The sequence below is a fragment of the Patagioenas fasciata genome, chromosome 2 (genome assembly GCF_037038585.1).
Source record: "Patagioenas fasciata isolate bPatFas1 chromosome 2, bPatFas1.hap1, whole genome shotgun sequence".
NCBI classification, from domain to species: Eukaryota; Metazoa; Chordata; class Aves; order Columbiformes; family Columbidae; genus Patagioenas; species Patagioenas fasciata.
Window position 1 is genome coordinate 112132021 of NC_092521.1, and position 17112 is coordinate 112149132.

The 17112-nt window shown below is 40.5% G+C and overlaps 1 protein-coding gene across 2 annotated transcripts in view; it reads right to left on the reverse strand.

The window, feature by feature from the left end:
• Positions 1-10809: 10809 nt before the first annotated feature.
• ITGA9 (integrin subunit alpha 9) overlaps positions 10810-17112 on the reverse strand; it is a 223676-nt gene continuing 217373 nt past the window's right edge. For both annotated transcript variants that reach the window (XM_071804740.1, XM_065830650.2), the window contains one exon: positions 10810-15645. In XM_071804740.1, coding sequence (XP_071660841.1) covers positions 15547-15645 — 99 coding nt within the window. In that variant the 3' untranslated portion in view covers positions 10810-15546. The remainder of the gene's footprint in view (positions 15646-17112) is intronic.

A 17112-nucleotide genomic window follows, 5' to 3' on the forward strand; every position in this document is an offset into this window, starting at 1 on the left:
TTTACACAACAGGGTCTAGAGCTTGGAACATCTGGGCACCAGTGTAACATCAATGTACAAAGAACAGCAGCTCAGGAGACAGCTGAGTCTGCTGTTACTCAGCTTTAAAAGCACATATTTAAAATGACCTAGTAGTTAATTTAGTGTGACAAATGTTGGTGGTCTACAAGAAATGAGTTTTTGATGCCTGCCTAGACCCTGATAAAAAAGAGTTCCCAGCACTAAACTGATTACAACTTTTTAGTCATAACTTCTCCTCTCAGACATGTCTGCTGTAACAGGCCCAAGGACTAAGAATGATTCTGCTAAACAGCACATTCACTCCCACATTACCATTGACAATCCCATTGAACTTTTACTCACAGGTAAAAATTAGGATCCAGATTCACATTCCCACAGGATCTCTTGTTATTTCAGTGTTCAAGTCCTTGTTATGGCAACAGTCATCACAATCCTGGTGGTGCTTTGAGGGCCTACCTGCTCCCCAGGGAGAGGACTTGGCCCTTCCGAGCTTTCATTCTGCCACTTCTCGAAGTGCTATGTCTCTGCTGTGGGGACAATAAATTAATAAATAAATAAAAGACAGGGAAACAAAGCATAAACATTTATTAGCACTTCATGATATGTGATTGCTACAACATAAAGCCATGGAAGCAGTCATAACATGACTGGAATTTGGTCATGGATAACTATGTCCTTTTCAGGAAAGACAAGCCAGCCAGGCATGGTGGTTGGAGTTGCTCTTTACGTGGGAGAGCAACTACAATGTATTGAGTACTGTCCAGGCACAGATGAGGAGTGAGTTGAGAGTCTATGGGTGAGAATTAAGGGGCAGGCTGGCAGGGGTGATACTGTTGTGGGTGTCAATTACAGGCCACCAGATCAGGCTGAGGAAGTTGATGAGGCCTTCTACAGGCAACTGAGAGCAGCCTCACAGTCACAGGCCCTGGTTGTGATGGGGGATTGTAACTTCCCTGATGTTTGCTGGACAGACTACTCAGCCAGCCAGCCACAGTCCAGGAGGTTCCTCCAGTGCCTTGACAATAACTTTCTGTTGCAAATGGTGGAGGAACCGACTAGGAGAAGTGCACTGCTGGACCTCATCCTCACTAACAAGGAGGGTCTGATTGAAGCGGTGAAGGTCGAGGGCTGCCTTGGTTGCAGTGACCATGAAATGGTGGAGTTCAGGATCCTGTGTGGCAGGAAGAGGATAGCAAGCAGAATTGCAGCCCTGGACTTCAGCAGAGCAAACTTTGGCCTTTTCAGGCAATTGCTAGGGGAAATCCCATGGGCAAGGCTGCTTGAAGGTAAAGGGGTCCAAGATAGTTGGTTAGTGTTCAGGGACTGCTTCTACCAAGCTCAAGATCAGAGCATCCTGACATGTAGGAAGTCAAGGAAGGGAGCCAGAAGCCCTGTGTGGTTAAACAGGGAACTGCTGGGTAACCTCAAGTAGTAGCAGAGAGTTTAGAGATCATGGAAGGAGGGGCTGGCCACTTGGGGAGAATATAAGGCTGTTGTCAGAGAATGTAGGGAGGCAACTGGGAAAGCTAAGGCCTCCTTGGACTTCAACCTGGTGAGAGGGGTCAAGAACAACAGAAAGAGCTTTTTCAAATACGTGGCAGATAAAACTAACACCAGAGGCAATGTAGGCCCACTGATGAACGAGGTGGGTGCCCTGGTAACAGAAGATACAGAGAAGGCAGAGTTACTGAATGCCTTCTTTGTCTCTGTCTACTCTGCCGGAGGCTGTCCTGAGGAGCCCTGTACCCCTGAGGACTCAGAGGAAGTCAGGACAATGGAGGAATTTGCCATGGTTGATGAGGACTGGGTTAGGGAGCAATTAGGCAATCTGGACATCCATAAATCCATGGGTCCAGATGGGATGCACCCGCGGGTCCTGAGGGACCTGGCTGAGGTCATTGCTAGGCCACTCTCCATCATCTTTGCAAAGTCTTGGGAAATGAGAGAGGTGCCTGAGGACTGGAGGAAAGCAAATGTCACTCCAGTCTTCAAAAAGGGCAAGAAGGAGGACCTGGGTACGTATAGACTGGTCAGCCTCACTTCCATCCTTGGGAAAGTGATGGAACAACTTATCCTTGATGCCATCTCAAGGCATATCGAGGATAAGAGGGTCATTAGGGGCAGTCAACATGCCTTCACCTAAGGGGAAGTCATGTTTGACCAACCTCATTGCCTTTATGAGGACATAACAAGACAGATGGATGGATGATGGCAGGGTGATGGATGTGGTCTACCTTGACTTCAGTAAAGCATTTGACACAGTCTCCCACAACGTCCTCACAGCTAAAGTGAGGAAGTATGGTTTGGATGATCGGGTAGTGAGGTGAACTGTGAACTGGCTGAAGGGAAGAAGCCAGAGAGTTGTGGTCAATGGGGTGGAGTCCAGTTGGAGGCCTGTATCTAGTGGAGTGCATCAGGGGTCAGTACTGGGGCCGGTATTATTCAATATATTCATCCATGATTTGGATGAGGGAATAGAGTGTACTATCAGCAAGTTTGCTGAAGACACCAAGCTGGGAGGAGTGGCTGACACGCCAGAAGGCTGTGCTGCCATCCAGCGGGACCTGGACAGGCTGGAGAGCTGGGTGAGAAAAATTTAATGAAATACAACAAGGGAAAGTGTAGACTATTGCGTCTGGGTAGGAACAACCCAGGTTCCGGTATAAGTTGTAGAGAGCAGTGTAGGGGAAAGGGACCTGGAGGTCCTGGTGGACAGCAGGATGACCATGAGCCAGCACTGTGCCCTTGTGGCCAGGAAGGCCAATGGCATCCTGGGGTGTATTAGAAGGGGGGTGGTTAGTAGGTTGAGAGAGGTTCTCCTTCCCCTCTACTCTGCCCTGGTGAGACCCCATCTGGAATATTGTGTCCAGTTCCGGGCCCCTCAGTTCCAGGACAGGGAACTGCTGGAGAGAGTCCAGCGCAGGGTAACAAAGATGATTAAGGGAGTGGAGCATCTCCCTTACGAAGAAAGGCTGAGGGAGCTGGGGCTTTTTAGCTTGGAGGAGACTGAGGGGTGACCTTATTAATGTTTATAAATATGTAAAGGGTGAGTGTCACAAGGATGGAGCCAGGCTCTTCTCGGTGACAACCAACAGTAGGACAAGGGGTAATGGGTTCAAACTGGAACCAAGTAAGGGTATCAGAACACTGAAACAGGCTGCCCAGGGAGGTTGTGGAATCTCCTTTTCTGGTGGCATTCCTGTGTAACCTCATCTGGGTGTTCCTGCTCCGGCAGGGGAATTGGACTAGATGATCGTTTGAGGTCCCTTCCAATCCTTAACATTGTGTGATTCTTTGATAACTTGCTATTTTCGACTCAAATTACAGTTCTTTGATGTTCTTTAGGTGGACACTTTTAACTTTTAGTCATGTTCCTGACTACCCTTCAGTACTATTTTAGATTTTAGGATGAGCTAAGCAAAGTAGAATTCATTTCATTGTTGTTATTATTATTGTTGATCTGCATTTGAAGGACAATTTTCCTCTGGGAACAACCTGAAATGTTTTGCTGCAGTAACATATGTTCGGGGTGGCAGGGGGAAGCTACCAACTATATGATGGAAGAATGCAAGACAGTAAAACAAATTACAAAGAGCTATGCCAGAAGGAACACAAACTTTAAATGACAGTAAAAAACAAAGTGACTAGGTATCATTTTGGTGAGGCTTGAGATGACTTGAAAACACGTTAGTAAGTTGGATCTTTGGAGTACGTGGTATTGGATACTTGGGATATTTGATATTGGCAGATTCTCACACGTTCAGTCTGAAATAGCAATTTTCTTTAGAAGTCATTTGTTTATGAAGGCAAAAGAGCTATTGGAATAATCCATTCTCCATCTGCAAAAGGAAAGACACAAAAGTCAAGATTAAAAAAAACCTCCAAACCAGTCTCCTCAGTCTTCCTTATTCTCTGTTATTATGTTCTATTATTCTAAGGCAGGTGACATCTGACTTGCATGGAAATGGGGATGCTTTCTTTTACTTATATGGTAATAGGAATTATTTTTTTAATTATTATTACAAATACTGAAACAAAAAGAGTTGCCGTAGGAAGCCAGAGGCGATCTCTAGTGCAGTAGCTCATCTGGAGAATTTTCTGTCCTTTCCTTGCTGATGGAGGCCAGCTGAAAGCCATGAGCAGGTACAAAACCCTGCTCTGCACCAGACCTAACACCTGTTTTGTCCAGCATCGTGTCACCAGCACTGCCTGGGGTCAGACATGAAGGAAAGAGCAGGGATTGCCATTTCCCTAGTACACTCATCCTGCTGTAAGTGCAGAAATCACTGGGCTTTCCTGAGCCAGAGGTGGTCAGTTTTCTTTTAATACCCGTTAGCGGATTTTTCTTCTACATGTCAACTGGTTCCACATTGAAAGCAAAATCAATAGGGTGATGTCTGAGTATTTTCCTGTGTATTCTCCATATCGCAAAACTGCCCCAACTTACATATACATACCCTGACCGCTGAGGGTGGGCATGTTTTGCCAGTATAAAGGTGCATGCACTGCTTCTTCGTGGCAATAGTAGGATTCTGTACCATTATAAAAGCAGTTAAATCCATCTAGACTCTCCACACCAGTTGTTATGGAAATATCTCTAAAAATTTTAAAGCTATAAATATAAGAATTATATAAATGCAAAGCTCCATGTAAATCAGAGTCATGTAGGTCCTAGTTAATTGAAAAGTCATTGAACTAGAACAGAATAGAATAGTTAGGGTGGAAGGAACCTACAATGATAATCTAGTCCAACTGAGTTAATGAATAGTACTTAAGCAATTTCCAAGAGCCTTAGTTTAAACTCAATGCTACTCTCCCAGCAACATCAAGAGTTTACTAGTGAAAGAAATTAAGACAGAAAGAAATAACTGCACATTCTTTCATGGCACTTAGCTTACATCATTTTTTCCTTAGAACATAGTGGGCTTTACATTTGGCCCATTTTATTTCTCGTTTTCTTGAAGAAAAGATTAGTCAGAACAGAAATGTTTAATAACTAACAGTGTCCCTTTCATACTATATGACAGCCTTTGTTACCTTTCACAAAAATGAGTAATTATTTTTAAAAACACTGCTAAGATTTTATCACTCTGTTAAAGAACTAAGTTCTGTATGCTATGATAACACTCAGAAGTACATGACAGCTATTCTATTCAGAAAATTAACAAAAGGAATCAATTAAAATGTAATTTCCAATGCATACTAAGGTAAACTAGGCTGGCAGAGAGATACAGAGCAGCATTACATTCCAGATCAAACTCTGTTGGACAAAAAAAAAAGTCATCTTAAATGAGTACCTACTGAAGGTGACCCTGGCACATGCAGTACCAAATATCTGTGTGGTTATGAACTTTCAGATACTCAACATCTGGGAAGATATTAACCTTGTTAAATAAAACATGCACCTGGCCCTTTAATTATCTGCTATAATTGACAACTTCGCCATCTCACAGGGCTGTTTTTCTGCCCATACAACATTGCTGAAAGTAATTAGACGATAATTAATGGTGCTTTAAGTGTATGATATCTTAGGAATTACTCCAAACGTAAATAAGACCAATGGGTGTTTTCATCACCTACAACATGGTCAGCAGTAGTTGCGAATTTTCTGATGAAAGTACTCACTGCAGTCTAATTGCTTGATGCATTTATATATCAGTTTCAGCTAATTTATGTCAAAAGACAACCAAAGCCTCCCATGGAGAAGTTGTCTGATTCTCTTCCAGCTCACCTAGCATGAAGGCATTGCGGTCCAAAGATCTTTAGCTTCAGACATAGCCATGGGATGGTTCCCTTCCGCTTGTAGCTACCTTCTCCAGGGGGCACATATGATATTTGGGTTCCCAAATCCACAAAACGGTAGATGAAAAGCTCTTGAGAAAGGTCATTTGTGCTAGAGTTTTCAATGATGTCCCTAGTCATTCAAGACATCTCATAGAGAGCTGGTAACTTTCATGGAGTCAGGAGATCCAGTCTTATGTACAGGTGATATACAAGGCATTGAACAAGGAATTTGATACCTCACCTGGAAAACAGTGTCTTCTTCAGGTCACCCATATTGAAGAAAGTTCAACTCAGAACAGGAAGAAAGGGAACTATTTAAATTAAAAGACTTTGTTGGCAAGAGAAGAAATTGGGATGAAAATGACCATTAACAGCACCATCAGAATGAGGTGCTAGCATAGTCTTTTAGCGAAAATAATAAGGAAAATAAATTTAACTTGTTCTACTGGACCTTGTTCAGTTAGTTCAGGAAACGAAATATATGGAGTAGTTGCCAACAAAAATAGAAGACGAGACTTGAGGATCTTCCAGTCCCATGCTCCTAATTGCACTTCAGAATTTCCAAACAAAATGTTTACATTATTCTGAAGGGCTGAGGCTTTGGCAGGCTTGGCATTTTTGTGTGATTTGTCCACATCCAAAACAGTTTCCAGTCATAGACACATGTATCTAGCTATTGATCACATATCTATCTGTCCATCTATCTACCTATCTGTCCCACCTCAGACTTCACATTCATTAGAGTTTTCATAGGGTACACTTCCACATAGCTAATAAGTTAAATGAAAAGGAAGCTGAAGAAAGGACCACAATGCCCAGCATAGCCTCCCATAGGCTCATAACTGTTGAAGAAGTTGGAAAAACTGACAAGTTTTCAGAAGGATGAGTCTTTCTTTGGGTCTGAAACAAAAGTGATGTATCCACGATTCGATGCAAACTACACATAAGTTGGAAAAAATCACATAAATTTACCTTGATGTTGACATTTGGGAAACTCACAAAAAAAATGTGTATTTTCTTACACTATTAGGTGCAGTTTCTCATCCCCCACCCTGAAAATTAAAATAGGGAAAAGCATTTACCCCATTTCTATCATTTTCTGTCCAACCCTATATGTAGACTTCACTAATTTAATACTGACCAGGTATTCTGATCTCTTACTAGGCAATCACATTATTCCCAGCTTCCTATTCTGTGTCATTCTCCTAAAATCAACACATCAAAATACATAATATGAACTATTGATGAATTCTGGGACTACGACTGGATTTAGCCACACCTATGTTCCATAAAGAGTTTAGAAAGCAAGGGGAGCCATTCTGAACCTTGTGACTCAACTGGAGTGTTTCTCTTACCCTTTGGATCTCTGGTCTCTGTGTGAAACATTCCGATTCAAAGCTAACTCAATTCTCCTCTGTATATTTCCTCCATGAAGTAATTAATAAGGTGGACCTTGCCATCAAACATGTTGAATCTCGTCGAACTTTGTTAAAATCCAACCAATTCATTGAACTCTGTCAAATTACTATTCTACTTCGATAAAACAGATTTTTGCTTCTCTCTTTTGAGTGAGGTGCATTCGACCCACCTGTAACAGAGGACCCGGTGGGTGTGCAGTTGGAGCCACAGGGCTGGCAGCACCATCGTCCATTCTGTCTATTGGATGCTCAGGACTCCTTCACCTGGGTTGGGGCAACCCCCAGGACCAATACAGGCTGAGGGATGGAGGGATTGAGAGCAGCACTGCAGGGAAGGATTTGGGGGTACTGGTGGGTAGAAGATTGGACATGAGCCGGCAATGTACGCTTGCAGCCCAGAAGGCCCATCGTATCTTGGGCTGCATCAAAAGGACCGTGGCCAGCAGGTCGAGGGAGGTGATTCTGCCCCTCTGCTCTGGTGAGACCCCACCTGGAGTCCCGCATCCAGTTCTGGAGCCCTCAGCACAGGAAAGACATGGACCTGTTGGAGAGGGGCCAGAGGAGGCCACAGAAATGATCAGAGAGCTGGAACAGCTCTGCTGTGAGGACAGGCTGAGAGAGTTGGGCTTGTTCAGTGTGGAGAAGAGAAGGCTCTGGGGAGACCTTATTGTGGCCTTTCAGTACTCAAAGAGGCCTATAAGAAAGATGGGGACAGACTTTTTAACAGGACCTGTTGTGATAGGACAAGGGGTAACAGTTCTAAACAAAAAAGGGAGACATTAAGGCTAATCATGAGTAAGAGATTTTTTACAATCAGGGTAGTGAAACACCGGCCCAGGTTTCCCAGAGAGGTGGTAGATGCTCCATCCCTGGAGACATTCCAGGCCAGGCTGGACGGGGCTCTGAGCAACCTGATCTAGTTGAAGATGTCCCTGCTCATTGCAGGGGGGTTGGACTAGATGACCTTTGAAGGTCCCTTCCAACTCAAACTATTCTATGATGATTCTATGACAAATACAGCACAGAGCAGCATCATTAGGATTGAATTACACAGCTCTCAGCTAGCGATCCCAGAGGAATACTGTTTAAATGACAGAAATTACTGTACATTACCACTTACACAGATTAGTGCAAAGCTTGTCTCATGATGTGTGTCCTTCAGCTTCAAGGGAGGCTGTTTGAGTCCCTTCTCACTTGTGTTAGTATAAATCTAGAATAATTTCACAAAAGTCAATACATCATGTCTGAATACATGTCTGCAGCAGGGAAATCTCTGCTTAGGGTTACTACTTCATTAATTTCTGATTCTTTACAGCTTTTGAACTTCTGGTTAACTTACCAAATCATTGCACATCTACAAGTTCAGGCATTAAAATGACACTAACTACATGAAAAGCAAAGAAGAAATGAACTGGAAATCCATGAATTAATCCTAGTAGACAGTCACAGGAAATTATAGCATGGCTAAGACATGAAAAACTAATTTCCATTGCTCTTTTGTTAAGATGATTCATTTCCCTACTACCATGCTTTACTTCTGTCAAAACCACTTGCAAATAAAATCTCCATTTGCAGCCACTTAAAATGTTTAAACCCTGGATGGGCAGGAGCGAGTAGTCATATGACTTCAAATTCAATTGTGCATCTGACTCTTCAAAAAATAGCTGGTTTTGTTGTGTTTTAAATCTGGTAGCAAGCCAACTGGGATCAGGATCAGAAGATACACTTTGCATCTTTAATGACTCCCACAGCAGTTTCCTCAGACACCCTGGCATTCAATATCTAGTGTGTTATGGGCACTCAAAATTTTAATCAAATCAAAACGTCTTACCTAGGACCACTCGGGTCAGTATCCACCCCACTAGACACAAAAGGCATGGGGGAAAATGTCACTTACCTCTTTCTCATGGGGTATTTCACTACTAAATGGAAAAGGTCTAGCAGAGAAGATCCCATTATGTCCAATCCTAAAAGCAGGCAGTATAGGAAGCCAAAACATCAGACCAGCTCCAGTCCTACACATGAGCCAGGCTGAGCAGCATGCTAACAAATGGGCTGGGTTTTTTTGGTGATAAAAGAATGTCTTCCTGTTCTTGAATTTTGATCTACTATTGACCTGGTTTTTCCATTCTTTGTGAAACTAGAAGAAATAAATCTGCAAAAGGTTTGGGGTTTGTTTTCTGAAACAAAGCCACTTTGTAATAGAAGTCCTAGGAGGTTCTTAAAAGCCACTTAGTGGTGAAGGTAACACAAAAAAATTCTGTGATGTACAGACTGCTGTTCTCTGATGGTTAAAAAAGAAAAAAGGTGAGCAAGCCCTATTGAGGGCAGGGTGAGCTCATGAGTTTTCCCTCCACAGTGGGGAGAGCCACCTCCTGCTTCTACACACACACACAGGCTCACACAATAACAAAAAGGTATTAGTACATCTAAAAGCTCCTGGTTATTATTTTAGCTGCTTCTGCACTAAAGCTTCCACTAATCTCCAAAAGCAAACTGTGCATTGCATTCCTCCCTGCAGCAGTATCCTCCTACCACTTTTGCCCAATGATGTTTTCTTTCCCCTGAAGAGAGCTTTCCTGACTGAGAACATTTGTTTTTACTTTGAAGGGTGCTACCTACATGCCAGGACCCACATCTACTTGGAGCTCTCCTAATGCTTTTGGCTTTGTGGTACATAAAGCCCTGGTCTTCCACCAAAACAAACACGCTCTGCGTCACAGGTTAGGTTCCAGCTCTGCCCAGCCTCCTCTTAGGTATTTAGCTGACAGTCTAACACAGAGGAAACAGGCTGTTTCTGTACAGCTGGAGAACATTTGAACATTTACACACAGGGTCTTCACAAAAAGCAGAGAACGGAGCTGAAGATGAGGAAAGGCAGAGCCTGAAATTTCAGGTTCATTTTTTTTGTTGTTGTTTTAGAATGAAAGTTTAAGTCAACTCATATTTCACCACAGAGGCTTCACCCATCCTCAAAATGATGAGAAAGCTTTGATGTGACCACTAATGGGTATTAGAAATACAAAATCACAGCCATAGAAATTAATCCTTTTGTTTGTTTGTTTGTTTTTTCACTGCTTCCATCCAGCTTCTACTGCCTTTGACAAAGTAAGCATGGGGATATATGGAGTTGAAGAAAATCTTTGAAATGTATTATTTAGCTACTCATGGAATAGAAATCCTTGCAGAAAAAAATACGGGAAGCTGAATAATTTGACTTTTATCCAAATTCATACAGATTGAAACAGAACTCAACTTACAGAGGTTACACTCTTATTATACGGCAGTATCAGCACCATGTCCTTTTTTGGTTTTGTTGTGGATCCAGCAATACTGTTGACATATAAATAATTCCCTTTGCATAGTTTTACAGTACAGTAGTCAAGCTAGTTATACTTTTAATCTCCAAATACTTTGATTTTATATCTGTCATAGAATTAGGATAAAAGATGTCCATCATCTATACAAAGATAAACACATGCACATACCATTTAATTCAATTATGCATGAGAAAATGTCTCACCTTATTAATGCAAAATACTTGAGCCAGACAAGGACAATAAATGACAAAATGATATTATTAGGATAATTTTGCAGCCACTTTTTATTCCAAAAAGTTGTATTTTTGTAAACCTGACATTTCCAAAACAGTGCAAGTGAATTAGAATACAGGTGAACATGAGCTTCTAAATACAGGTGACTTCAATAAGAGTGAACACATTCTTCCAACCACAAGTTCACAAAAAAGAAACATACAATTTTACAATACATAAGGAGTGACATCCTAAGAAAAAGGAGTGACAATGGTGTGGGTACCCTACTGCGTATGCAAAACATGCTCCAAAAGCAATTATAGTCTTCATGCCAGTTGAATCAACGTACACTAAATGAACCAAATCCTACTTTCATTTATATCCAAGAAACCCTAGCAAGTGGATGAACTTGGACAAAGGTAGAAATAAGTTCCAAGACTCCCTTAATCCTTTAGTGAAACAACATCATATATTCCCACGCCACATGTATACTACACTTGAAACCTGTGCAAGACTCCGAAATGTGCCCATGAACAGAAGACATTAAAGAAAGTCGACGCTAAATATTGCCAAATACAATCTTTACACAACTGTTGCCTTCAGCAAGCTAAGTTACCTGCACATCACTGACTTGTATGTAGGGTCTTTCCCATTTGTGTATCAAGACAGAGAGGGCTGTCCTCACCGGAATGCTCGGCATCGCAAAAGGCTTTGTCACTTTGAGATGAAAGGATTACTTAGGTGGTCTATAGGCTTGAGGTTCACATCAAGCACCTTTTTTCTCTCAGATAATCCAAGTGAGATGTGAGGTGACTTCAATTCAGAGGTTGCTCCAGTATTTTCTCCAGTTTACTGACTTTATTGTAATTGAACGAATTGAAAACTATGTTTATTTAGAAAAACATAGCTAGTATTTTTGGTAGCTACAATGGCCAACTACCAGAGCATACTAGTGACAGCCTCACAGTACACTAGCCCTGCTGTTGCTTGGGATGAACTCATGGAAATTCACCTCCAGGAGCAGACCCTTGGTTTTCAAATGAAATGGCCACAAAATATACTGTAAAAGGTGGCTATTGGGAAGTGAAATTCATCCCTGAGCTGTGGGCTACCAAAACTCTGAAACAACTGTAATCTTCTTGAATTCAAGATAGAAATTAAATGGGTTTGCAACAGCATGGGCTCTGTATTAAGTGATTTTTTTCTTAATTCTTTCCTCCCCTCCCCCACCTTTCTTCCTGGTCTTATTTTTCTGAGATTGTTCTCCTCCTACCCTAGAACCAACAAGGGTACTAACCATAGGAAGACACCCTGCACATTGCAAGCTTCAGGGCTTAAAAGATCTCTCAGGTGTCAGATGATGCATTTGAAAATGTTACTGCCCCACTTCTAATCTTCCACCTGCAGAGCTCAGAGCCTGTGTGAAGTGAGCTTGCTGAATAAAAAAAACTGAAACCAATGCCAATTCAGCAAATCTTTCAACAAAATTGTCCAAGACAATTGATGACTTTGTCCCAAAATGGATTAACTGGAGAAAACCGGTACAATGACTCCCCCAAGCTCTGCTGTGCAAGCAGAATTTCCTTCACAAAGGAACTAACATGTAGCTGACAGATGGCAACTTCCTAGGAGCAATTTCCAAAGTAACCATGTCTCCAGATTTTGATACATTTATTAAATTTCTTAAAAACAAACAGACAAACCCAAACACCATATAGCAAAATAGCACAGCTATTTTCTACATGTTCTTCATGTATACTAGGTTTTCCTAAGATTTTGGGGTTAGAAACTGATTGCGACCAACTGATATGAGTGGGTTTGTTTGGCTTGTTTCGTTGCTTTTTAAGAAGTGGAAAGGTGCATCTACAGGATTTTATTACTAAGTACTGGTACATTTTGTTGTCAAATCTTACTATCTTAACTGGAACCATGTAAAAAAAATCTGAGGAGTATACAACTAAAAAGAAAACATCTATGACACCAGAACTATTGAGTACCTAACAGTGATGATACTAAGAATTTATGGGTTATTTCAAGAGTATGTCACTAATCTGGCCACCAAACAGATTTTTCACGGCACAAGTTGTGGCAGATCAATAGTAGACAATTCAAGTCAGATATCAAAAAAGTCCAGTGTGGGCTCCATCAAATAGGTTTTACTTTTTTTAAAAGTATTTTTTACTTTAACCAAATAAGAAAAAAGAATTTTTGCCTTGAGCCAAAACCAAAAAATGTCCAAGAAAATACGAAATGCTAAATGGATATTTTACCTTTTTTAACTATTTTCCTCATATAATTTAAAAAGATGTTTCAATGGAATACCTAATCATTATTGGCAGATCTGAAGGGAATTTTTTGTTCAAAAAGTGGAAAGAAGGCATTTCAACTATTCAAAGGGAATTTCCTCACTTTTTTTTTTTTTTTTAAAAAAGAAACTTTCAAATTCAGCTAAATTCACAAATAATTTCACTTGTCCCCTGAATTATTTTCCCAGCAAATTTACTGATTGGTTCAGCTCTAGACGGGGCAGATACTGAAAATTTTCACAGCTGCATAAATTGACTTCTTTTCAGTAAGAATTTTAAGCAATTTCTTATTCAATTCATAGTTGTGAATCAGTCTCATGTCCAAGTTCTGCCAGCCTTAGGTACTTCTCAACAACAGCAAATATAGATACATTAGGTTTAAATGCTAGCAAAACTAACTGATGTCAGAAATATCATACTGTAATTAATTCAATAGCCTCTAAGACAACAGTGCAGTCCAAGGCCATCAGCCTTTTGTTTTTTGCACTCTGATGAAAAATCAACAGTCCTACATGACAGGATTTTGCCTCTGCAGGTTTTTTCAGATTCTGGCTTAAATGATCATTTGCTATGTGAAGCCTCTTAAATCACCAATGACTGTTTTAAGAAAGATAACTGAACAAACTAATATTATAGCTTTTCTTGTCAAACGATGAATCAATGTACTTCATTCACTTAAAAAACATCTTCCGTCTAATGGGTGCAGATAGTTAATAAATATTGATCAATACTGTAGTAACAGCAGGCACTTAATGCTGGGGGGTGGCGGAGGGGGAAGCAAACAGGAATATGGTCATGGTTAATTTTTAAAATTTGAAGCTATAATGAATTTGGCAAGGAAGAGAAAGGATAAGGCCTGTTCTCAAGTAGGTTTCTTGCATGTTCTCTGCATTCTGCATTCAAGTTTCCAAACTTCCCAGAGTTCTTTTACCTTACTCTTATTGAAGGAGACATCCTGCAAGAATTCACTCCTGTTCTCCTTCACCTTCTACAACAGAGCTCAACTCTTCTTTCCCTTACATGGATTTTATACCAACGCGATATTTACTTCTCATTTACACAAGGTGCAAGGTACAAGTGGAATCTAAACCCAAGTCTTACAAGAGTGCCACTATTTCTGTTCAGAAATCCAAGAGCTTTTTGAAGAAACATGGTTGAATTAATTACAACTAAGTTTCTTCTAATTCAAAATATTATTTGCTAAGGAATTACCAGTGAACAAAGTGGCAAACTGAGATCAAATAACATTTGCACCTTGACTAAACTTCCTTCTTCATGCTTGAGGAAGGATGACATTCAGTATTAGCAACACCCAGACAGAAAATCTATGATCCAAAGATCCAAACATTTTATCCTTGCATCCTCTTATCTCTCATTACCACATAAACAAACTCATGACTCGTGTATAAAACTCACAAGGCAGGCCTAATGCTCATAGCTTGTTAAAATTTATCACTTGCTTTGATAGCAACAGATCACAATCATTAACAGTAGCTTAAAAACCATCCTTCTTAATATTAACATTAATATTAATATGACTCCATTTATTTTTTTTTCTTAATTCCAAGGAATTTGTCAATGCCATAGTCATTGGGCAATTATATCCTTCTGGTATCTCAACTGTACAGTCCTAGACCATTATTGAAGCACTAGAGACTGCAAGAGAAAACTTCCCAAAGGAAAACATTCTGTGATGCTTCCTTCAGCGAGCAAATCAAGCTACAAGTCTTGCTACAATGCCACTGAGGAAGTATTTTCATTCTCTCCTATTCAGGCCAGTAAAGGATAGACTCATATACAGAACATCACATCTGTGTAATACTTTAGGTTCTTTAGTTTATAAATCAAACATCAAGTTCAAATTAAAAAAAAAAAAAGAGATAATGAAAGGACTTTGGCTTCTTGCTGTTAAAATGTCTATATACAACATTACCAAGCCTTGTGAATTAAGCATATAGGATTTCAGCTACTTTTATCTGCAAATCTCTCTTTTCTCTCTTGCATTGAAGTTTAAAAGTACAATAGGATTTATATATACATATATGTATTTCCATGGATTTAGCCAGATATCAGTGCTTGAGTGAACTATATAGCTATTCAATAGAAACTATAAAACATTGATACAAATATAAAGACATAATATAAAAAGCTTATATTTATAAAAAATACTTTTAGGTAAGTCTTCCCCTGAGGGTATACCACATAGTTGGATTCATAAATATTGCTCTGCACTGCAGCTTGGTTACCAAAGTTCAAAGTTCAGCTCTTAAATGAAGTGTAACTCGCTCCAGTCACCCGACATGGCTGCAGTGGTTGCCTCAGGATATGTTCCCTAGTTTGTTGGAGTGATAAAGACACAGCATCGACAGGGTCTCCGAAAAATCTGGAGAAGATTCCTTCTTCCACATATGGAAGATAAGAGAGCAGGACCTCTAGGCTAGCGAACGCGTGTCACATGACTGGGCTTTAGTTTTGGCGGGCAGTTCACTGATTTTTCTGGACCCAGTCCCAACTATCTTCGTTCTCCTTTCTGCTCTTTTCGGCCTCAATAATTTCTTTGTACTTCCGGCGGAAGAAGCCCATCTGCAAATCAAGAAGAGATGACAGCAGTAAGTAACAGTATCATTAAATCAAAACTAACTTTGTCAGAAAACGGTGTCCAGAAAATAGTAGTACAGGTGTTAATATCTAATACCTCTTAGTGCTAACCTGGCATCTTAGCTCCTCATTTACATCACTATGAATGGGATCAGAACGGGTCCCAAATCTTCACGAGTACTCTGCTCCTTACAGATGAACAACTCTGAGGGAAGAGTTCTCTTAATGAAACATTTTTTTTTTTAAAAATATGCATAACGTATTTCTAATTGACAAAGACCAGAAGAGGCAGATACAGATTTATTGGTTTGAAATAAAAGACTAATGCAACATTTGGATCTGAACGTAAAGCCAGGCTAACACTTGGGTCCTGAGTAAATGCTGCTGAAGTTTTATGAACTGTGTCCACAACTGCACAAAACAAGACTGGAGGGATACAGTACACTCACCTCCCAGCACCCAAATTCCAACTATCAGCCTTTTTTGTAAGAAACCCTCTTTCAGAAAAGCCAGCATGTGCTACTGTCTATCACAGGTGCTCCACCACCGTTGTGAAGAGCTCTGCTGCCACTTTGGCCTATCTGTCTCCAGAAGTATCAGCCCACTGCTGTACAGCCACAAGAACTTCTCCTCCTGCCAGTAATCACTCTAAGTTCAGGTTTCAAATTTTCTATTTAAGGATCATTTACATTAAGATGCTTTGGAGGAAACTGAGAACTCCAGACTCTTCTTTCACCTAAATGATTTCCCTTGTCCCGTTGCTAAAAGTTGTGTAATTTGCAGCTCAGAAGGCAAAATACAAGCCTCATCCTACAAAACACAGAGCATCAACAATAACTCCTCTACAAGCTTTCAAGCTGCTGCAGGGCTGATAATCACTTTTGCGTATCTTGTTTCCTAAACTCTTAAAGATATGCAAGTGGTTTTCATTTCAGTTTGGATAAAAACCTCTTGTATCTCTGTTTTTTTAAGTCATTCAAATAAACATAAATGCTTTTAATAACAGACTTGGGTAAGCATTCAAGAATAACTTCTCAAACTTAGCAGTGCACTATTGAGACCACTGTATTAACATTTTGTTCATCATAATTAAACATTTATGTAACTCCTACCATTCTAAACCTGGTTTCTTACTCCTGCTGAGTAAAACATGAGGCTTTATTCTTCCTTTATCAACCAGTTATTACCATCCTTTATTCCCAAATTGGCTATACGTAGGAATATTTTGTGCTGTTTTGTCACTACTAAGTTTCTGTTAAGTTGGGCATTTTAGTTTCAGTTCTTTAGCAAGTTTAATTTTCTTCAAGTACGTTTTAACTCACAGGGGTCTGAAAGGCAGCTTGTTTAAGCTACTGAGGGTGCTCCTCCAGCAGAGCTTCCTAAAGCCCAGGTCCTTGCCAGTGCCCCAACTACACCCTGAATTCATGGCAACATGAGACTGGACACACACCA